Source organism: Zootoca vivipara, chromosome 16 (genome assembly GCF_965207765.1).
Source record: "Zootoca vivipara chromosome 16, rZooViv2.hap1.1, whole genome shotgun sequence".
NCBI classification, from domain to species: Eukaryota; Metazoa; Chordata; class Lepidosauria; order Squamata; family Lacertidae; genus Zootoca; species Zootoca vivipara.
In genome coordinates, this window is record NC_142599.1 from 19,038,600 (window position 1) to 19,060,679 (window position 22,080).

General features: G+C 45.8%; 2 protein-coding genes across 3 annotated transcripts; both read right to left on the reverse strand.

Annotated features, from left to right (window-relative positions):
- Window positions 1–291: 291 nt before the first annotated feature.
- Window positions 292–7,630, reverse strand: LOC148683110 (uncharacterized). Of its 2 annotated transcripts, none has more exons than XM_088660177.1 (6): window positions 7,409–7,630; window positions 6,049–6,160; window positions 5,728–5,846; window positions 5,533–5,609; window positions 3,462–3,563; window positions 292–1,281 (listed from the first exon to the last, which is right to left on the reverse strand). In XM_088660177.1, the coding sequence occupies exons 1-6, from the start codon at window positions 7,628–7,630 to the stop codon at window positions 1,122–1,124; spliced, it is 792 nt and encodes a 263-aa protein (XP_088516303.1). In that variant the 3' UTR covers window positions 292–1,121. The 2 variants fall into 2 exon arrangements, with proteins under 2 accessions (XP_088516303.1, XP_088516302.1); XM_088660176.1 differs by having other exon boundaries at window positions 3,462–3,566.
- Window positions 7,631–15,580: 7,950 nt separating this feature from the next.
- Window positions 15,581–21,744, reverse strand: LOC118076366 (phospholipase A2, minor isoenzyme-like). Its single transcript, XM_035099069.2, has 4 exons — window positions 21,386–21,744; window positions 20,247–20,421; window positions 17,760–17,887; window positions 15,581–15,842 (listed from the first exon to the last, which is right to left on the reverse strand). The coding sequence occupies exons 1-4, from the start codon at window positions 21,417–21,419 to the stop codon at window positions 15,721–15,723; spliced, it is 459 nt and encodes a 152-aa protein (XP_034954960.2). The 5' UTR covers window positions 21,420–21,744; the 3' UTR covers window positions 15,581–15,720.
- Window positions 21,745–22,080: the final 336 nt, after the last annotated feature.

The window sequence follows — 22,080 nt, forward strand, 5'->3', positions numbered from 1 at the left end:
AGAAAGAGAAGGAAAACAAGCAACGAGTTAAACAGACGATGAAGGGGTCTTTACTTTAACATCCATAAATCTTTCCCTGGCCTTCATGGCCTTCATCACAAAGACCGCTACCACATGGGTAATTTGTGGGTTAGCATCAACTAACAAAAATTTTATTCTATCTTCAGGATTGATTATAGAGTAGGGTATAGTTTGCAGCATCGCGTCTCTAAAGCCCGAGTAAATGGGACAATAGAGTAGGTAATGTATAAGATCCTCTTTAATTTTCATGAAGCAAGGGCATAAACGGTGTTCTGCTGGGATTTTTGTAAATCTACCGTACCGGTCAGGTATGCAGTTGGCAATGTTTGAAACCGGGCCATTGTGAAAGCTCTCCGAAGGGTGGGATCAGTGATATCCACCAGGTAGTTGGCACAGATTTTGACTGCCTTTACTCGGGGGAACCGGTAGGAAAACCCAGAATTTTTTTATCTTCGTGGTGTCTAAAAAGGCGTCTTTTTCAAAGATCAGTTTGAGAGTATTAAACTCGGGTAGATTGTATCTGGATACAATATCTAATAGGTTTTGACGCCAAATAGTATTATGTTGTAAAGATACAAAGGCTTGTTTAGCCAATAAGGTGTTTGAGGCATCTGTGCGGTTGATGAAAAAAGGCATAAATCTTAAGTGGGCCCTGGCAGACAAAGAAGGTAATCCTACTTCCACTCTTGATTAGCCCTTTTGTCTCCCCCTTCCTCCTCCAGAGGTGCTAGGACAAGGGTCAGCAAGGTTTACCTTGCCTGGGCTGGTTCACTCCAGTGGAGATCCCTCTGTGGACCAGATTGCACATGCACACCCACGTTTTCCGGTGTCTGCGTCTGCACAGACGCGATTTCCAGTGCCGTGGAAGCGAGTCCTTGTGCCGCGCTGTGCTGGTTTAGCGCAGCGCACGGGGACTCGCCGAGCGGCCGGTTCGGTTCGGGGGCGGCTCGTGGGCCGGTTAAACGACCCCTGTGGGCCGCTTGTGGCCCACAGGCCTTAGGTTGCCTACCCCTGTGCAAGGACATCAGAACCACCACACGGGTAAGGATCATGCACTGAAGTTTCATTTGCTTAGCATCTTCCGCTACACCAAGAGACATCTAGGCCCCCGTAGGGTGGGAACCGGGGCCCGGGTTTTCGCTATCCTGTGTGTCTTCTTTTCTGACTCTCGGCTGGGCCAGCAAAGGTGCGTTCAGAAGTGAGGATGTGCTGGCTGGGCTGGCACTTTGGATAGATTCAGTCGGACTGTTGTCAGCAGTCCTGGAAGAGAAAGAGAAACCGCCCCCGTGAGGAATCCCTAATATCTCATGACGGCGGTGCGTCTGCGCCGCCTTTGTAGATCCCACTGACACCACACAGTCATGGCTCCCCCCCCAAGGAATCATGGGAGCTGCCATTGGTTCAGGTTGCTGAGCCTCATTAGGAGAGACCCTTTATCTCCCTCACGGAGCTACCATTCCCAGAGTTCCCTGGGCAGAGGGATTGCTAGTTGGACTACTCTGGAAATTGTAGCATTGTGAGGGGGCATTGGGATTCTTCTAATCCCCTGTTTTGTGCTTTGATATGGTATTTCGTGTTTTTATATTGCGTTTTTATGTTGCAGCCGCCCTGAGACCTGTGCATATAGGGCAGTACAGTGGCACCTTGGTTCTCGAACTTAATCTGTACCAGGAGTCCGTTCGACTCCCGAAACCGTTAAAAAACCAAGGCGCTGCTTCTGAATGGCTGCAGGAACTTCCTGCACTCAAGCGGATGCCACATCAGATGTTTGGCTTCCAAAAAACGTTCGCAAACCGGAACACTTACTTCTGGGTTCCTGGCATGTGGGAGCCAATTAGTTTGACAACTAAGCCATTCGAGAACCAGAATACCACTGTATACAAATTTAATAAATAACAACAACAACAAACAACAACAAACAACAACAACAACTATCAGCACCCTTTCCAAACTACAGTTCTCAAGATTCTTTAGTGGGTTGGAGCCATGACTGTTTCAAGTGGTTAGACTGGCCTCGACCAAGACCAGGGCCTTCTCAGTACTAGCCCCGACCTGGTGGAACGCTCTCTCTCTCAGGGGACTAGGGCCCAGCGGGAGTTGTCATCTTTTCTTAGGGCCTGCAAGACGGAGCAGTTCCGCTTGGCCTTTGGACTGACTCAGTCTGACCCCGGTGTTACCCTCCCCTAAGGTTTTATCCTACAGATATTTAAATGAGGTTGCACTTGTAGATTCCTAATTTTAAAATTGAATTTTAACATTGTATTTAATCTGGATTTCAATTGAATTGTTTCTTTTATGCTTGCTTTGATATTTTTGTTGTTAGCCGCCCTGAGCCCGGTCTTGACTGGGAAGGGCGGGATATAAATAAAATTATTATTATTATTATTATTATTATTAAACAACTGTTTTAAAGTGGATTTGTTAAAGACTGCTTTTTAGGTATATCAATGTGTTTTAGTTTTCGTTGTCGTTTCATTTTATTTTTTAAATATTTTTTATTAATTTTCTTTCCTCATAACAAATATCAATATCATCATTTAACAACCCCGAGAAGGGGGTCTTGTCATCTGGGCAGCCTAGGACCTCCATACACACTGCCCAGGCAATCCCCAAAAATAGGGAGGGGGGTCTTATACATGGGGGCGTCTTATAGACGGGAAAATATGGTAATATAATAATATTCCACTTTAAATGCACAGTGCAAACGAGGCCTTACAAACTGTAGCATATATATACAATTCTGGGAGTTGTAGTATTGCAAAGGGAACTTGTGACCTATCACTGGGAGCCCTCCCAGAAGGCTACAATTCCCAGGACCCATGCAGGGAAAGAAGGGGGGGCCATGACACCCCAGAAAAACAATAAATGCCATGCCCCTTTCCCTTTTCCCTTCTCACAGGGTCTGGAAAAGTCTTTCCCACTGATGAACTTGAGATGGGAACATTTAGGGCCTGGCTCAAGGCCATGGGATTTTTCTAGCAGAAGCGCCTCAGAGACGCCACCATACCTGCCAAGTTCCTCTCTGAAAAATAAGGGACCGGACCGAAAGTAGCATACCGGAAGTTGCGCAGTGGCCATTTTGGAACTGGGTGGAGCATGCTCAGAAGTGACTTTTGATGCTGCTGTGCCCAGTTCCAAAATGGCCGTCACACCAGAAGTCGCGCTGCAGCCATTTTGGAACTGGGCACAGCAGCATCAAAAGTCGCTTCTGAGCATGCTCCGCCCAGTCCCAAAATGGCCGCCACGCCAGAATAAACCGGGGGGAAACAAAAAAAATCCATTTTTTCGGCTGGGGACAGCCGGGAAAACGGGGGTTTCCCAGGGAAAACCGGAGACTTGGCAGCTATGGACGCCACACAGGCCAGCTCTTTGTGCCCATTGTCAAAACGAAACACCACCTTGCACCAGCGGAACGAGGACCAGGAATGTGTGGACTCTACCTTGGAATAGTGGAGGGTTTCGCCCTGCTGAAGGTGTTGCTACCCAGGAATGAGGAACGGCAGCCACCGGGGCTCAGCATAACAGGATGAAGGTTGACTGTACTGCTAAAAACAAAGAAAGGAAATGGTTCGCCATTGTGTCTCACTTTTCCCACCAACTGGCCTCAAGGTGGCCAACCAACACCCACACAAGCACAGTTAAAACATATTAATACCCCCCAAAGTATCCTGGGAACTGTCTTTTCCCCATTATAGAAGGATAACCCAATGTATCCTAAACAAACGACAGTTCCCATGGTTCTCGTGGGTGTTCATGATGTATACAGAGCCTTAAGCAGGTAAAATACATAAGTAGGAGTTGAACAAACTGCATCGTACTTACAACAGCCAAGGCAAAAGGCCTGTCTGAATAAAAACATTTGATCTCCTAGTGTATGCAGCTGGATATTTTCTTGCATTTTGCTACACCGGGGAAGTCGTTTGCTTGCTATGCATCTGGATATCTTAAGATATCATAACTAAATTTTGCATAAAGGTAAAGGGACCCCTGACCATTAGGTCCAGTCGTGACCGACTCTGGGGTTGCGGCGCTCATCTCGCGTTATTGGCCGAGGGAGCCGGCATACAGCTTCCAGATCATGTGGCCATCATGACAAAGCTGCTTCTGGCGAACCAGAGCAGCACATGGAAACGCCGTTTACCTTCCCGCCGGAGCGGTACCTATTTATCTACTTGCACTTTGACGTGCTTTCGAACTGCTAGGTTGACAGGAGCTGGGACCGAGCAACGGGAGCTCACCCCGTTGCGGGGATTGGAACCGCCGACCTTCTGATCGGCAAGCCCTAGGCTCTGTGGTTTAACCCACAGCGCCACCCGCGTCCCTAATTTTGCATAGTGATTCCTAAAATCAAGGAACAGGTTTTCATCTTTGTTTAAATCCAACTGGACACTGTTTTGAATCAAGATGGTGGACTGAACCTTTCAATACTACACTGATCTTAACCACCAATATCAAAACTGCACAGATTTTTTGTTGTTGTTTCTTCAAATTCCCAAGGAACATGGGCCCATAGCAGCTAGTACATAATAAATAAAATCCATTTTTTTTCAATGAATAAAGCCCTGTATTACGGTATTACCTACCTTCCCTTTACTGGATTAAGATTACTTAATTTTGTCACATTTACTACCTCTCATACTTCCATTGTCCACTTGTAGGGTGAATAGGGTGCTGCCCCACCAACCTCAGCCTGCTCTCTTCCAACCCCCACCTGCCTTCCTTCCTACTTAACTACCAGGGGAGGGGTTGGGAGTGTCCATTCAATTCCCTCCTCCACCTCCTCCTCCTCCTCCTCCTCCTCCTCCTCCTCCTCCTCCTCCTCCTCCTCCTCCTCCTCCTCCTCCTCCTCAGTTTCAGTGTTGCCCTCATATAATTAAGCAGGGAAGAGGATGGGGACAAAACTCAAACTAGTTGGCTCCGCCTTTCATCGGCTCTGGCGCCACCTAATGTTGGGCTCCCTGCCTTCTGCCCTACCAGTCCCCATCGACACCAGCCACCGCTGCATCCAGCCCACCACAGCCTCCAAGCGCCAGTTGAAGACCAGTCTCATTTGCACTTGCTGCTTAGTTGTAAGATCTTCATCTGAAGATCTCAGGGTAGTTCACTAAATTTGAAAAAAAAAAAAGTTGGTGATGGCCACCAAACTGGATGATTTTAAAAGCGAGGTGGAGGAGGCTACTAACTACAATGGCTATGCTCTGCCTCCACGAATGCTTCATGGTATTGTTTTACCGCATGAGGCCTGTCAAAGTTTCTGTAAAAAAAACCAACAACCCACTTTACTACAGTGTTCCCCAAATTTGGGTCTTTTTGGACTACAACTCCCATCATCCCTAGCTAGCAGGACCAGTCATCAGGGATGATGGGAATTGTAGTTCAAAAACAGCTGGAGACCCAGTTTTGGGAAACACGGCTCGACTACCTTCTTAACGTTCTCTATCCCACCCATGCATTGTGGGATGGTCTTGCCACTTTGAGCCCCCCCCTCCCCACCCTTCAATCAGCTCCCACCTCTTTTGATTGACTGGTGATATGCCAACCTGGGGCTGCTTCAAGTCCGCGTTCATAGAACCCGTCGATCTTTCTGCCTGTTTGGGGGTGGAGAGGGAAGGCTCATTATTGCCCAGTCCACCAAAACGGACAGATTTGTTGATTTCCTACAGGGGGGGGGGGGAAGAGCGCGGGGCAAAGCATCTTGGCACAAACCTGCTTTGGGTAAGGACCAAAGACTTTGGGCATGGCTGCAACAACCTGCTCCGAAAGCCTGGCCTGGCATGGCACGGTCTTCCTTGCCCGCCTCTCCAACTGTGATGCCCTCTTGGCCGCTGAAAAGGAGTAAAAAAGTAGTTTGTTACAGGTGCTGGGAGTTGTGGTCCTGCGACAGATAAGCTCCAGAAACCGGGGTTCCTCGGGGAGAAAGTAACCATGTCTTCAGAGGCATGGCATGTCCACAGCCTCTCCTGGCTGGAGCAAAGTCCAGAAGTAGCCCCTTCCCAGCCCTTCTACCTAGAGGAAGGCAGGACCAACCAAAAGCGTAGTTGCTGGCCTTCTGCATTTCCCGTTTCAGCTGTTCCACCTCTTCTTGAATCTCCTCCATTTCCATTGAGTTGCTGTGTTTGAACAGTGAAGAGATCTTGGCCTGGAAGAGAAGGGTTGGCTGGGTGGAAGAGAGGCTGGACACCATGGCAGGGCTGGAGAAACTTATCCTGACCTGTCACCACCACTGCTGCCACCCCCACAGGCCAAGCCAGGACAGGTGGGTGGGACAACCCCCCTGTCAATCACCTGCTGTCAGGTGGGGTTGCCCAGCCTGGTGGGTTTGCATGGGGATTAGATGCAGGGCTAAGAACGGAATACATTCAATTTTTGTTGTACGGTATATTAGGGTGATGACTTTTTCAATGTTTTTCTCAAAAATTATGTCCTGTAGCACAAATGGATGAACGTTTGCCTATTAATGACTAAAATGAGGTATATTCCATTGAAATATTTAAAAAGGTTATGCACAAACCATTTTAAATAATTTTGTATGCCGTTTTATCATTTCATAAAATTGTATTAACAATTCTATATATATTTCGTATCAAATTTGGACACAACGCCACATTCTACAATGGGGAGTGTTCTTAGCAACATAGGGTATACAAATGTCACACCTGCGCAAGGTAAAAGCCCCTTTTGGGGACCTCAAAACTCAGCCAGCAGACCCTGCCAGGCATGCTAGGAAAAGAACCTACAGGAGAGGTAGCAAAACATCGTCCTCTAGTGGCGTCTATACTGTTACTGCAGCTAAAAAAAGCTTCCTTGTGTGTTTGATGGCCCTATGTAATGTTGTATATATGTGTCTCTAAAGCTTGGGTTCAATTTTATATCTGCTTACAGTGACTTCAAAAATGGTCAAAAAACTGATAAATAAAAATTTTTAAATCATTTTGTGCGTGAGGTTTTTTTTTTTACTCAAATCTCTTTGAAAGTAAGATTTCATCTAATCTTTAATTAAAGCTCATCAAATTTTGATACAGGGAAATGAGGTTGTAAAAAAGTCATCACCCTATTAGCAACCCACTGATGTGGATTATTGGGATACGGCAGCACTCTGAGAGAGACTTGCACTCTGATGCAAAATTCTGCCATTAAATGCTCAACTGGCACAATGAGGGTGAGGCATCTCAGGCCCCTGAACTGGGGTTTATTCTCCACTGTGCTGAATCATGTCTGGAAGCAGCTAGTTTACTACGAAGAGAGAAAGAGAAGCTCTAAATACAAACACGGCACAAAAGAGGCAAGCCTCAAAATCCAGAAAACTTCCGTTTCGTGGCTTGCCTCTTCTTTTTCTTTTCTCTCTCGACCCTCTTTACCAGACATCTCGAGGTGCCCCGAGCTTTACCTTCAAGTAGGATGCCATACCCGCCTCCTCACTCTCCAGCTGCTTCCTCTTGCGCACAATCGACTCGCAGATTCCTGGGTTCTGCTCCATTTTGGTGTAAAGGTCCTGCAGGGCTTTCTGGGTGTACGTCAGAGATTGCTTCTCAAAGTCCTCTGGGGAAATCCGCTTGCAGAAAGAGACGTAGAGCGGGGATTCGTTGTCAAATTCACCCAAGATCTCCATCTTATCCCTGGAGAAGAAGGTAAAGAAGTTGTTGATTTTAATTATTTTAGTAATTTATTATTTTAGTAATCGCCTTCCGCAGTCTCCTTTTTATGATTTTCAGTTTTATAAATTTCAATAATTTTACAATCATTTTAACGTTTTAATGTTTTAATCATTTTAACATTTTAAAGGAAGAACAAGGAAACAGTGGGGTCACTTAGAGGAGAAGATGGTGAAATGCGAACAGGGGACAGAGAAAGGGCAGAACTCCTCAATGCCTTCTTTGCCTCAGTCTTCTCCAAAAAAGAAAACAATGCCCGACCTGAAGAATATGGAGCAGATGATTCAGCAGGGGAAACACAGCCCAGAATTAGTAAGGAGGTAGTACAAGAATACTTGGCTAGTTTAGATGTATTCAAGTCTCCAGGGCCAGATGAACTACATCCAAGAGTATTAAAAGAACTGGTAGGGGTGATTTCAGAACCACTGGCAATAATCTTTGAAAATTCCTGGAGAACAGGCGAAGTTCCAGCAGACTGGAGGAGGGCAAATGTTGTCCCTATTTTCAAAAAGGGGGAAAGAGAGGACCCAAACAATTACCGATCTGGCCACAGTGATCCATGCGATGATCACCTCCAGGCTTGACTATTGTAACTTGCTCTACGCAGGGTTGCCCTTAAAGCTGACCCAGAAACTCCAGCGGGTGCAGAATGCCGCGGCGAGGCTCCTTACAGGGTCCCGGCCGCGGGATCACATTCATCCAGTGCTTTACCAGCTGCACTGGCTCCCGGTGTAGTACAGGATCAGGTTTAAGGTGCTGGTTTTGACCTTTAAAGCCCTATGCGACTTGGGACCCTCGTACCTACGGGACCGCCTCTCCTGGTATGCCCCACGGAGGACCTTAAGGTCCACAAATAATAATATTCTGGAGATCCCGAGTCATAAGATGGCTAGATTGGCCTCTACTAGAGCCAGGGCCTTTTCAGTACTGGCCCCAACCTGGTGGAACGCTCTTTCCCAGGAGACCAGGGCCCTGCGGGATTTGTCATCTTTCCGCAGGGCCTGCAAGACAGAGCTGTTCCGCCTGGCCTTTGGGTTAGACTCAGCCTGACCCCTGTGTTTTTCTCCCTCATGGCTTGGATTTATGGCCTACTTGAAATGACGCTGCACTTTAAATTTTAATACTGTATTTTAATCTGTATTTTAATTAATTGTTTTTATGTTTTATTGTGGTTCTGTTGGTGTCAGCCGCCCTGAGCCCGGTTTTGACTGGGGAGGGCGGGGTATAAATAAAAATTTATTATTATTATTATTATTATTATTATTATTATTATTATTATTACTGCCCAGTCAGCCTGACATCAATACCAGGAAAGATTCTAGAGCAGATCATTAAGCAAACGGTCTGTGAGCACCTAGAAAGAAACGCTGTGATCTCTAAAAGTCAGCATGGGTTTCTGAAAAATAAGTCATGTCAGACTAATCTGATCTCATTTTTTGACAGAATTACAAGCCTGGTAGATGAAGGGAACACTGTGGATGTAGCCTATCTTGATTTCAGCAAGGCCTTTGAGAAGGTGCCCCATGATATTCTTGTAAAGAAGCTGGTAAAATACGGGCTAGACTATGCTACCATTCAGTGGATTTGTAACTGGCTGACTGACCGAACCCAACGGGTGCTCATCAATGGCTCCTCCTCATCCTGGAGAGTAGTGACTAGTGGGGTGCCATAGGGTTCTGTCTTGGGCCCAGTCTTATTCAACATCTTTATCAATGACTTGGATGATGGGCTTGAGGGCATCCTGAGCAAGTTTGCAGACGACACCAAATTGGGAGGGGTGGCTAATACCCCAGAGGACAGGATCACACTTCAAAACGACCTTAACAGATTAGACAACTGGGCCAAAGCAAACAAGATGAATTTTAACAAGGAGAAATGTAAAGTACTACACTTGGGCAAAAAAAAAATGAAAGGCACAAATACAGGATGGGTGACACCTGGCTTGAGAACTGTACATGTGAAAAGGATCTAGGACTCTTGGTAGACCACAAACTTGACATGAGTCAGCAGTGTGATGCAGCAGCTTAAAAAGCCAATGCAATTCTGGGCTGCATCAATAGGAGTATAGCATCTAGATCAAGGGAAGTAATAGTACCACTGTATTCTGCTCTGGTCAGACCTCACCTGGAGTACTGTGTCCAGTTCTGGGCACCACAGTTCAAGAAGGATACTGACAAGCTGGAACGTGTCCAGAAGAGGGCAACCAAAATGGTCAAAGGCCTGGAAACAATGCCTTATGAGGAACGGCTTAGGGAGCTGGGTATGTTTAGCCTGGAGAAGAGAAGGTTAAGGGGTGATATGATAGCCATGTTCAAATATATAAAAGGATGTCATATAGAGGAGGGTGAAAGATTGTTTTCTGCTGCTCCAGAGAAGCGGGCACGGAGCAATGGATTCAAACTACAAGAAAGAAGATTCCACCTAAACATTAGGAAGAACTTCCTGACAGTAAGAGCTGTTCGGCATTGGAATTTGCTAGCAAGGAGTGTGGTGGAGTCTCCTTCTTTGGAGGTCTTTAAGCAGAGGCTTGACAGGCATATGTCAAGAATGCTTTGATGGTGTTTCCTGCTTGGCAGGGGGTTGGACTGGATGACCCTTGTGGTCTCTTCCAACTCTATGATTCTATGATTCTATGAACGTTTCAAAACTCGAGTTCCTTTCCCCTCTTTCTGCGGTTCCTTCATTTTGTTTTTTATATTTTCTGCATATTCCAAATTAACTTAATTTACTTATTTATTCATGTACGTTAAATATATACTCTTATGTAACTCCAGGTTATTACAATAATCCTACCAACATCCTGATCTGTTTACATTTTATTAGCAAATATTCAATAAACAATTTCCATTATTTTATTAAAAAGTTTGTTATCTTGATTTCTTATTTTTCCGGTAAGTTTTGCCATTTCTGCATATTCCATACATTTTTGTATCCATTCTTCTTTCTCTGGGACTTCTTCTTCTTTCCATTTTGGGGCAAATAACATTCTTGCCACTCTACTGTAGTCGCATACATGAATAAATTTCTATACAGTTTGGGCACTGTTCCTATAATCCCCCAAAAGAAAAGCTTCTGTTGTTTTTTACAAACGTTATTTTAAACATCTTTTTCAATTCGTTATAGTCTCAAGGCTGTTTACATATATACCTATTTGTGCGCATTCTCGGTGATGTGGAGACGGTCACCAACTTGGATTTCTTTAAAGGGGAATTAGACAAAAATTCATGGAGGGGAAGGCAACCTATGGCTATGTTCTGCCTCTATGGCTGGAGACACCAGAAATGAATTTCGTGGGGTGTGCAGGGGTCACAGAAGAGGCAAAGTATATTTCTAAGCAGTGAGCTGTGTCCCACAGGCTACCATTGTCAGTTTGCATTTCTTAGTACAGAAAGTATGGATCTGATGTGTAGAGATCTTTCCTATTCTAATTAATTCAAGAGGGTTCTGGAAGCTTCTGGAAGCTTCTCTGTGTGAAAAAAGCAAGCAGAAGGTTCATGATGTTTGGGTTATTCCAGGCTTCCTCAACCTCAGCCCTCCAGATGTTTTGAGACTACAATTCCCATCATCCCTGACCACTGGTCCTGCTAGCTAGGGATCATGGGCGTTGTAGGCCAAAAACATCTGGAGGGCCGAGGTTGAGGAAACCTGAGTTATTCCTTCAAAGAAGCTGAGTACAGCTGGTTTAAACGGATTGTTATCTCTTTCTGTGAAGATCATGCTGACTATAATAATTGGTCAGAAGGACCCTGGGTCTTTACTTTCTCTCTTTTCCTTCTGGTGTGGTGTTCTGTATGCTTAGTGTTAAGGTTTAGACTTATCATGGACATACCCAGCGAGGGGCAGGGGGGCAACTGCCCCCCCAGAAGGAAAAATAAAATAAAATAAAATGGTTATAAAGTGATGAAACAAAACAAAATTAGGTAGGGCGATGGTGAATAATCAGTTGTTTACCACACTGAAATGGTGTAAAAACCGAGAAGTATCTCGAGCCACCTAGCGACTGGTAGAGGAATCTATGTCAGCGCCAGCCATTGGGATTCAAGGGAGGGAGAGGTCTCTAGCGGGCTCTAGCAGAGAGAAGAGGGAATCTTCTAGAGGGGTCTAGTGAGTTCCGCGTCACTAAACTGAGCCACCCGCTATTAGTTTACCTTCTTATTTACATTTAGAAGACATCGAGGCTGCTTAAATGGATATAAGAAACTGGTTCCAAAAAGGTAAGTTAAGTAATTTATGTAGAAAATTTAATTTTACAGGGTAAAGACCTGGCTCAGAAGTACAATGGGAGAGGACAGACTGACTGGGTTGTGTTTGATGAGCGTCCATCGGAAATTCTTCAAGGAAAATCAGGACTGGATTGAAACGAAAGTTTTGAACAAGTTTTCTTCAAACCCAAGAAAAATGATATTAGTATAAGACCTGTAACTAGAATAATTTTTTTAAAAGAAAAATTCAAGCAAATAATTGTAATAACTACCATAATAAAGCACTGCTATAATTATATATAATTTTATTAAAATTTTGGTTTCATTTGCCTTTTCTGTGCTGAAATGTCACAACCTGAAGGACCATGGCTTGCCCCCCCCCCCCAGTTTTGATCCTGGGTACGCCCCTGAGACTTATTATAAGTTCTTGTAAGTTTAAGTGAAGTCTGCTGCAACTGGATTTCTTATGGACAGTGCCAATCCTGAATGTATTGGATTTGTGACCATTAAGCTCATTTGCCTTCAATAGCAGTAAAGCTCTGCTGGATGAAATACAATGGCCCCTGGTGTATTTTGGGGGAATCCTGCAACGTGTTTAAGTTGTTACTCTGTTAACCATACGTTGAAATCTGCTCTGGATCAATATTGAGTAGAATTCCACGACAACCATATCTGAAAGACAAATAACAGCAGTGGAGCTGCTTCGGGTTTTTTTGGGGGGGAGGGGGCTCTGGTTCTGTCCATTGAGGCAGTATGATTCTGAATGACACTTCCTGGAAACCACGAGAGGGGAGAGTGCTGTCGTGCTTAGGTCCTGCTTGTGGATTTCCCATTGGGGCATCTGGGTGGCCCCTGTGAGAACAGGATGCTGGACAAGATGGGCCATTGGCCTGATCCAGCAATCAGTCTTATTGGATTCTTATGCTTTGAGGTTTTGTGGGGGTGGGTTCATCATGACTATGGCATACGTGGAAGAATTAAAAGGCCCTCCCTGTGTGCAGCAGTCGCAAACTGTAACGGGGCCTTTCGCAGCTATCTAGGCACATTAAATGCAATCACGTATTTGTCATGGGGTCCAGTTCTTTTCCATTTCAGTTTTTTGATTGCAACCTCAATCAGAACGAATGTGAAAAGGCGAATGTACAGATTGATAAGAAAGACTGGAACAGAAAGTGGAAGAGTTAGTTTTAAAATGTTAGCGTCAGCAAAAAAAATACGGGAAAGTGCTCTGGAAATTATATTATGATGTTATCTAAGTCCCTAGTTATTGAGCAGAATATACGACTCTACAAATCTGCCACGCTGGAAAGGATAGCAAGAAATAAGCTCTTTCTATATAACATGCAGTGGAGTTGCAGGGCAACTAGGAAATTTCGGTCAGCTGAGTTCAGGAAAATGGGTGTCATTACAAAATGCTTTATAGCTATTGGACTGAGGCTAGTGTTATTGTCTTTTACTGCTGAAAATATGCAACAGAACTTATGTAAGAAACGTTAATACGTTTCTTGTTGGCAAAAGTTTGCTTAGTAATAGCAGAGAACTCTGCTCACATTTAGACCATGAATTTAAAACATTACAATGCCATTTTAAATAAGCAAAACTACCCCCCCCCCAAAAAAAAACCTGTGGGAGCTGTAGTTTGTTAAGGGTGCTGAGAGTTATTAAGAGACCCCCCATTCCCCTACCAGAGCTACAATTCACAGAGTTCCCTGGGTGGAAAAAGCGCCGAAAATCCGTTGTGCGCATGCGTATGGGCCTCACCCGACCCGGAAGTGCACCAGAAATGACCTCTTCCGGGTCGGGAGCATAGCTGCCAAGTTATCCCTTTTTTTAAGGGAAATTCCATTATGCTGAATAGGCTTCCTCGCGAGAAAAGGGAAAACCTGGCAGCTATGGTCGGGAGAGGCCCATACGCATGCGCACAAAGGATTTTCGGCGCTTTTTTCCCAACCCGGAAGAGCGCTGCCGCGCTGCGCGCCGTAAGAGCGGGCGGCGGGCGGCGGTGGTCGTCGCGGGCCGGATTGGCAGGCCAATTGGGCTGCATCCGGCCCCTGGGCCGTAGTCTGGAGACCCCTGGTTTAAAATGTCATAAGAGTGTTTTAAATGCATGGTGTGAAGGTGGCGTTAGTGTTGCCCTGCTTTGGAGAACCCAGCAAGGAGGGAGACGAGGGGAAAAACTAGAATTAGTTGGCCATGCCTCTCATTGGCTGAGGCTCCTCCTAACAATTGGTTGGCCATTAAGTGGGTCATTAGTCCAATCCAACAGGCTCTTCTTATATTCTTAAGAGGCAAAGACTCGGTCGTAACTCCCTCTGTGTTCAATGGGAGTTGCTCCCCACGAAGCGTGCGCAGGATTACAGACAAAACCTTACAGCGGGTGCAGTGACTCTGCTAAGGCAAACGACTAACTAAAGTGGTACCTCTATTTGGCTGGTGTTACTTATTTCCAAAGGCTTTATAGACCTGCAGTAGCCAAGTAGCTGATGCCTGGGGCCAGCTAGCCAGGAAAGGAGGTGCAGTTTTGACTCTGAGGTGGCTGGTAGAGAGCAGCTTTGCAAGCCAACCCATTCTGCTCTGACCCCCTATAGCTCCCAGCCTCAGGAGGAATTGTGACATCAGAGGCAGAGGAGCCAATCCCTTACGTGTCCCAATTGTTGCCTCCAGCTGTGCAATTGTGGCATCACAGATCAAAAGCAACCAATCATCATTCCCAGCACTAGCTATCAATGGCTACTAGCCTTGATGGTTATGTTCCACCTCCATTGTAAAGGCAGTACGCTTTTGAGTACCAGTTGTTGGAATAACTAGAGGGGAGAGAGCACTGTTGCACATTGACCCATCTAGTCTGGCATCCTGTTCTCACAACGACCAACTTTCTGGGGTTCGCAAATATTATAAGGCAACTGTCTTCTACTGAACCAGACCAGACCAGAACCAGATAGGTGTCTATCTAGCTCAGCAGCTACACTAACTGTCAGCAACTCTCCAGGGTTTTAGATAGGTGTCTCTCCTACGGTAGTCCTGCCTTCTACATGCAAGGGCCTTCTAGATGCAAGGCGAATGCACTGTCACTTAGCATTGCTTTTAAAGTCCTCATGAAAACTCACCAACATTTACACGGAATTTCTCCTAATATTCTAATTTTTGATGCTGTTTTTGCCCAGTATACATTTTTGGCAAAGCCATTTCCCACAATATACAGGTGTACCTTGGAAGTCAAACGGAATCCATTCTGGAAGTCTGTTCAACTTCCAAAACGTTGGGAAACCAATTGGCTTCCAAAAATAGTTCGCAAACCGGGACAGTCACTTCTGGGTTTGTGGCGTTTGGCAGCCAAAATGTTCCAGAACTAAGCTGTTCGAAAACCAAGGTACGACTATAATGCCTTATTGCATGTGGTTATCATTTTTATGCATGCATGATTATTATTTTTGCAAATTACTGTGCTGGTGAACTGCACTGCAAAATTTGGAGAAGGGCAAATTGCAAAGGACACCTGTGTTTCGTCTCCCGTATCATTTCACCGTTATGTATGCTGGGGAAATGAATCAAAATTCTTCCCCGTCTGATGAACTGCTGATTGTCCACAATTTGCCAGGATATAAAGTGGCCACTTTCCAAGGATACCAGGCGGAGTGTGTGGGAACCATGACATCTGTGTCAAGCTGAGGATTTGCAAATACAAGGGGGTGGGGACAGATAAAACAGTTTTAGGTGCCTGCTTTTATTTTATTCATGACTCAGGAAGCAATCCCTTTGCTGTAGAAAACACACAACGGCTTTATTGACCTTGTCTCAATCCCTCCAGGATCAGCATGCGTGAGAAGCAGCAGCGAGGGCAAACATCAGTTGCAGTATTTCCTCGTGTCCAGCTGTTTATATTCCTTTTGGTACGGAGCCCCTGCAAAGCAGATGGCCGCACTACGGTCGCACTCGCAGACGAACGCCGCACACTCATCGTTGTCATCTGAAGCAGGAAAAGGCCACGTATGAACTGGGTGACTTCTCGGGAGAAGGGCCTTAGCTGAGTGGAAGAGCACCTGCCTTGCATGCAGAAGGTCCCAGGTCCAATCCCTGGCATTTCCAGGTAGGGCTGCAAGAGATGCCCTGCCTAAAATGCTGTCTGAGATCCCCAGAGAGTCACTGCCAGTCAGTGCAGACAACACTGAACTACATGGATCAATGGTCTCACTCATTATTAGGCAGCTTCCTATTTAATTCAGTTTCTTTCTTTTTAAGAACCCTAAATTCTAGAATCCTAATTTGTTTTAAGGGAAGGTTTGTAGCTCTCTGAGAGCATCTGCTTTGCTCCCCTTGACTGAGATCTCTCACAAGCTCCACTACTGAAGACAAGAACATAAACGCAGGGCTACCTTTGAAGGTGATTTGGAAACTGCAATTAATCCAGAATGCGGCAGCTAGACTGGTGACCAGGAGTGGCCGCCGAGACCATATAACACCGGTCCTGAAAGACCTATATTGGCTCCCAGTACGTTTCCAAGCACAAAGTGTTGGTGCTGACCTTTAAAGCCTTAAACAGCCTCGGTCCAGTATACCTGAAGGAGCATCTCCACCCCCATCGTTCTGCCCGGACACTGAGGTCCAGCGCCGAGGGCCTTCTGGCGGTTCCCTCCCTGCGAGAAGTGAGGTTACAGGGAACCAGGCAGAGGTTCAGCATCCAGCTCTCACAATGGCCACTCAGATGCTTGTGGGAAGCCCAGAAGCTGGATCCAAGCACAAGACCCTTTCCCTTCTGTGGCTTCCAGCAAGTAGCATTTAGAAGCATTGCTGCCTCTGACCATGCAGGCAGAGAATTGTCACTTTGGCTAGCAGCCATTGATGAATTACAGTAGAAATTGGAGATCTTGGTAAAGTCCAGAAATAAACAGTAAATTGCAAGAACTCAGGCCAAAAGAAAAATCTTTGTACATTATAAGCAACTCAACTCTTTATTTAGAAAACAGAATGTAATTTTGATGTAAGGTTAGTTATTCATAGATATACCTGTAATGTTCATTTAAACATATTCTCTGTCTTATACATATGATAACACTTTATGTTTAGAGATCTGAACGAATTTTTGTTATTAGGAGAATTATTTTAAGATTCATTTCTAATTTTTCCAATATTCCAGCTGATGAAGAATTGTTGAAACAGGGCCTTGTCCTGATTTTTACTGGAATTTATTTTTATTTGCCTACTATACTGGGATTGATTCCTATCGGAACTCTTCATCACACAAATAAAACCTTGTAAAGATAGATTTGAAATCCATTTTTCTTTTGGCCTGAGTTCTTGCAATTTACTGTTTATTTCTAGCAGCCATTGATAGCTTTCTCCTCCATGAATTTGTCCAATCTTCTCTGAAAGCCACCTGTTTACCTCTGGGATGGAGTACCTGCAACCAGTGCTATTTTTCTAGAAAAAGAGGTACTGGAACTCACCATGAACGCCTCCCTTGTTCTCTTATCATGGCTATGGCGCCTACCTGGGAGACACCAGAAGTTCCAGCTGAAGAATAAAGCCCTGTAACCATACAGATGTCAACCCAACACCTGCTGACCATTGGCCACACTGGCTGGGAAGGGGGAGTGGCCGGGAGTCCAGCATTATCTAGATCAGTGTTTCCCAACCAGTGTGCCTCCAGATGTTTTGGGACTACAACTCCCATCATTCCTAGCTAGCAAGACCAGTGGTCAGGAATGATGGGAGTTGTAGTCCCAAAACATCTGGAGGCACACTGGTTGGGAAACACTGATCTAGATGGCCAGGAACTGTGTCCATCCCTGATTTAAGACAGTGGGGATTTAATTTGGAGGCTTGTGGAGAGAAAGCTGAACTAGGCCCTCTGACATAGCCAAAGCAGGGTGGTGGCTGCATTTACCGCTGCAGGTGACATCACTGCCCGAACAGCTGTACGTGTAGGTCTTGGTGTAAGGGTTATCTACGAGGAATTTGCACCCAGACTTCTTATTGGCCTCACTGTAGCAGTTGTCATGGATCTGGCAGCACCTATTTGAAAAATAGAAACATTTGAGTTGATTCAACGAGCTTGGGAGACACTTAGGAGCTGCCTTGGTTAGTGAAGGACCGTTGATTTCTCTAGACCACGTCACAGCACACGTTTAAAGCACACCAATTCACTTTAACCAGGAGAAAACAATCAGCAACGATCAGTAAGTATAAAGGTAAAGGGACCCCTGACAGTTAAGTCCAGTCGCGAATGACTCTGGGGTTGCGGCGCTCATCTCACTTTACAGGCCGAGGGAGCCGGCGTTTGTCCGCTCCGCAAACCGTTTTTCCGGGTCATGTGGCCAGCATGACTAAGCCACTCCTGGCGAAACCAGAACAGCGCACGGAAACGCCGTTTACCTTCCCGCCGGAGCGGTACCTATTTATCTACTTGTACTTTTTTTGCATGCTTTCGAATGCCACCGACCTTTTGATCGGCAAGCCCAAGGCTCAGTGATTTAGACCACAGCGGCACCTTTTTCTAGACCATGTCACAGCACACATTTAAAGCACACCAATCCACTTTAACCAGAAGAAAACAATGCAACGATCAGTAAGTTAAAACCAATTAAAACCAAGGATAAAGTAAAAGGCCTTATTGAAACACATGTCAACATTCTATACCACACTAAAATATTAAGTTAATATAAAGGCAGAACAGGTATTATGTGGCACCTCTAACAGTGCCACTTCCACAGATCGAAGCAGTCAAGTGGGCACATACCGGCATCAGGGTAAGGTGATCTCGCAGGTAAACTGGTTCCAAGAGGTTAAGGGCTTTATATACTAATAGCTGTTGCTGTATGTAGATAGATCCCTAGATCCAAATGTGGGGCAGAATACCCTCCAATAAGAGAGAACCACAGCAAAACACAAAAACACACAGCAAAGTGAAGAGCAGGAATATACGCTGTTAGACCTTTTAAATATCCTGTTTTTAAGTCACTTGTATACAGCACTTGCCCTTTCTATCCCTTTAGAACAGCAGAGACCACACTATTTGATAAGTTTAAAAGAATAGTTTACTTACAAACTTTAAAGGTCAAATTCATGTGCTTTTTCCATGCAGCAGCCAGAAAAACGCAGGTAAAAAGGCTAAGTTTACAAAATATGGCAAATGTTTCTGAACACACTGTCTGAGCTGGGAGCAGTCAAGCGCAGACAAACTATCTGATCAGCTTCACATAGTAGAAGTGAACAAACAACAGAAAGAAGGCAAACAATAAACTTTGCTAACTGCCCACTGGAGTTATAGGTAGGTAGCCGTGTTGGTCTGATGTAGTCGAAACCTTCCAGTAGCACCCTAGAGACCAACTAAGTTTGTCATTGGTATGAGCTTTCGTGTGCATGCACACTTCTTCAGATACACTGAAACAGAAGTCATCAGACCCTTATACTGTATATAGTGAGAGGTGGGGAGGGGTTTTACTTAGAAGGGTGGTGGGAATGGGTGATAGACTGATAGGTGTGGTAAACCTGTTGACGACTGATAACGACTGCAATTGGTCTTACAGGAAAAAGCAAGGGGTGAGATGGCTAAAGATAGCTTTATCATGTATAATGAGATAAGAATCCAATGTCTTTATTCAGACCAGGTCTCTCCATGGTTTTAAGTTTGGTAATAAGTTGCAGTTCAGCAACTTCTCTTTCCAGTCTATTTCTGAAATTCTTTTGTAATAAGACAGCTACTTTGAGATCTTGTATAGAATGCCCTGGGAGATTGAAGTGTTCTCCTACTGCAGGCATGTCAAACCTGCGGCCCTCCAGATGTTTTGGACTACAATTCCCATCTTCCCCAACCACTGGTCCTGCTAGCTAGGGATCATGGGAGTTGTAGGCCAAAACATCTGGAGGGCCGCAGGTTTGACATGCCTGTCCTACTGGTTTCTTGTGTCTTGTGACTTGGTCAAGTCTAGCAACAACAGCTTACTCTGTGGTCTTAACTCCTTAATGCATTAACCTGAACTAAACATGATAGTTATATGAGGCCGCATTTCCCACAGGAGTAACACCTTGAACTTGGCCTGGTAGAAAACGGGCAACCAATGTAGATCTTTGAGCAGAGTTTTATATGCTGACAAGGCGCCTCTTCTGCCAGCAACCATACTGCAACATTCTGCAGTAGCTGCAGCTTCCAAATTAAGTGCAAGGTAAGCCCCAAATACAGCAATTTTTTAAAGGTAGGTTTGTTGCAGTAGAGTCCACTTTAAGTGCAGAAAACTGAAGTTCTGGTATGTTCTTAAACCCCTCCTGCAAAATACCGACCGCCTGCAGGTACCCTAATAAAATTAGGAGGTGCAAAGCCTTGGAACACGTTGGGAACAGGGGGGCAGAGGGCAAAGATGAGAAATTTGCTTACTTGTCCAGCTCATCGACCGGTGTCCCGCTGCCCCCCAAGCCACAGTAGCAACCATAGTTTGTATAATCCTTCAACGGGTCACTGCTAGGAATGGTGCATTTGATCATGTTATGGAACTGCAACAAGTTCCTAGGGATGGCGGCAGTGTCCGAGCCCACTAGAAAGGAGACATAAACTTCCCACAAGAGGAGCTCGGTTAGGGTTAGGTTGGAATTTCCAGGCTTCTGAGAGCTGAAGCGTATTCCTGCCTGCTTTAAACGCAAGCTGGAAAGTAAAACCCCACCCCAAGGGTGCATTCCTGAGGCCAGGCTGCCCTTCAGTTGGACCCTTCCAAGGCCCCTCACTGAATGACCGCCCATCCAGCACTCTCTCGCTCCTCGCTTGGCGTGCCGCATTCCCTGGACGGCGGGAACAGATCAGGCCCACGGATGGGGGAGGCGGGCAAGGGGCAACCCCAGCACAGCCTGCCCCAGTGCGCCTCTGTGTGAGCATCAGGGGGTTTCACCTGCCAAGGGCTTCAGCAGCCAGCTGTGTGTTCCCCTCTGCACAGCTGGGCAGGTGATGCAGTGGAGCCCTGCATGGGGGTCGCTCTTGCAGTGTTGGCAACTTGCCCATCCGAGTGCTGGCAAGCCACACTACAGTGCTGGCCAGGGAGCACACCAGGCAACGGAGGTGGTGTGCCAAAGGTACCATGAATAGTTAACCAAGAAGCACGCTTCAGAGGGAACCCAGCTAATAAAGGAATTTATCCCCCCCAAAAAACACAGCATATCCACTTCCCGTTTCAGTGGGAACACCCATTCATCCCTTAAGACAGGGGTCCCCCAAACTAAGGCCTGGGGGCCGGATGTGGCCCAATCGCCTTCTAAATCCGGCCCCCAGACATTCCGGGAATCAGCATGTTTTTACATGAGCAGAATGTGTCCTTTTAATTAAAATGCATCTCTGGGTTATTTATGGGGCCTGCCTGGTGTTTTTATATGAGTAGAATGTCCTTTTATTTAAAATGCATCTCTGGTTTATTTGTGGGGCATAGGAATATGCCCCAAAATATAGTCCGCCCCCCCCCCAAGGTCTGAGGGACAGTGGCCCCCTGCTGAAAAAGTTTGCTGACCCCTGCCTTAAGAGCCACAACTTACTTGATGCCAAGATTAGGAACCGAGCAAGGTTCATCCTGTCAGCTGTTAAGTCCTCGCAAAAAGGGGTTTCCTGTAGGGCGTTCGGCCTCTTTATACCTTCGCTTTCACCTTGGTCCCCAGCAAAATTCAAGATAAGATACCTGGAGGTTTGTGTGTGTTTACCTTTATATAAGCATTCCTCAGGTGACCTGCTGTTAAATGTTCAGGGAAGTCAGAAGCCCAAGGCAGTACAAGTTCCTCAGCTATGTTTCTTAAACATTTGTCATTGACAATGTTGCAAGCCCCTGCTACAACAACAGTTCACTAATAGAAAAACAAGAACAGAGCTCACAGGACGCACACACTAAAACCCCCAGCAAGAAGTGCCAGTTGACAGTGGACAGTTGATAGTGCCTGCATTTGCTAGCCATTAGAACATCTGCCAACGCTTATACGATTGGTTCGAACGCGCCTGGCAGCCAAGGATGTGTAAAACCCAATATATAACACTCCTCCCTGCAACTTCCTAACAAAAGGAACAAACATAGTCATCAAGGTGTGCCGGCCTTTTCCGCTCCCTCTGGGACCGTCACGGTTCCTTTGCCTGAGTGGGTGACCCAGGAGGTTCCTCCGGTTCCCGCGATCTGAGTGGGGCGGTCAGCGTGGCTGGCTCTGAAGGGGTCATGGCCGATGGAGCCACTGAGGACTTCGGCCTG

Coding starts and splice junctions, on each gene's coding strand:
- LOC148683110 (XM_088660176.1), bottom strand. CDS start 7,630: ATGGAGATCTTGGGTGAATTTGACAACGAATCCCCGCTCTACGTCTCT. Junction 5,610..5,727: donor TTGGTCCTTACCCAAAGCAG/GTTTGTGCCAAG, acceptor ACCCCCAAACAG/GCAGAAAGATCGACGGGTTC. Junction 3,567..5,532: donor TCACCAGTCAATCAAAAGAG/GTGGGAGCTGAT, acceptor CTTTGTTTTTAG/CAGTACAGTCAACCTTCATC.
- LOC118076366 (XM_035099069.2), bottom strand. CDS start 21,419: ATGAACCTTGCTCGGTTCCTAATCTTGGCATCAA. Junction 17,888..20,246: donor CCGGTCGATGAGCTGGACAA/GTAAGCAAATTT, acceptor TTTTTCAAATAG/GTGCTGCCAGATCCATGACA. Junction 15,843..17,759: donor CAGTGATGTCACCTGCAGCG/GTAAATGCAGCC, acceptor TTCCTGCTTCAG/ATGACAACGATGAGTGTGCG.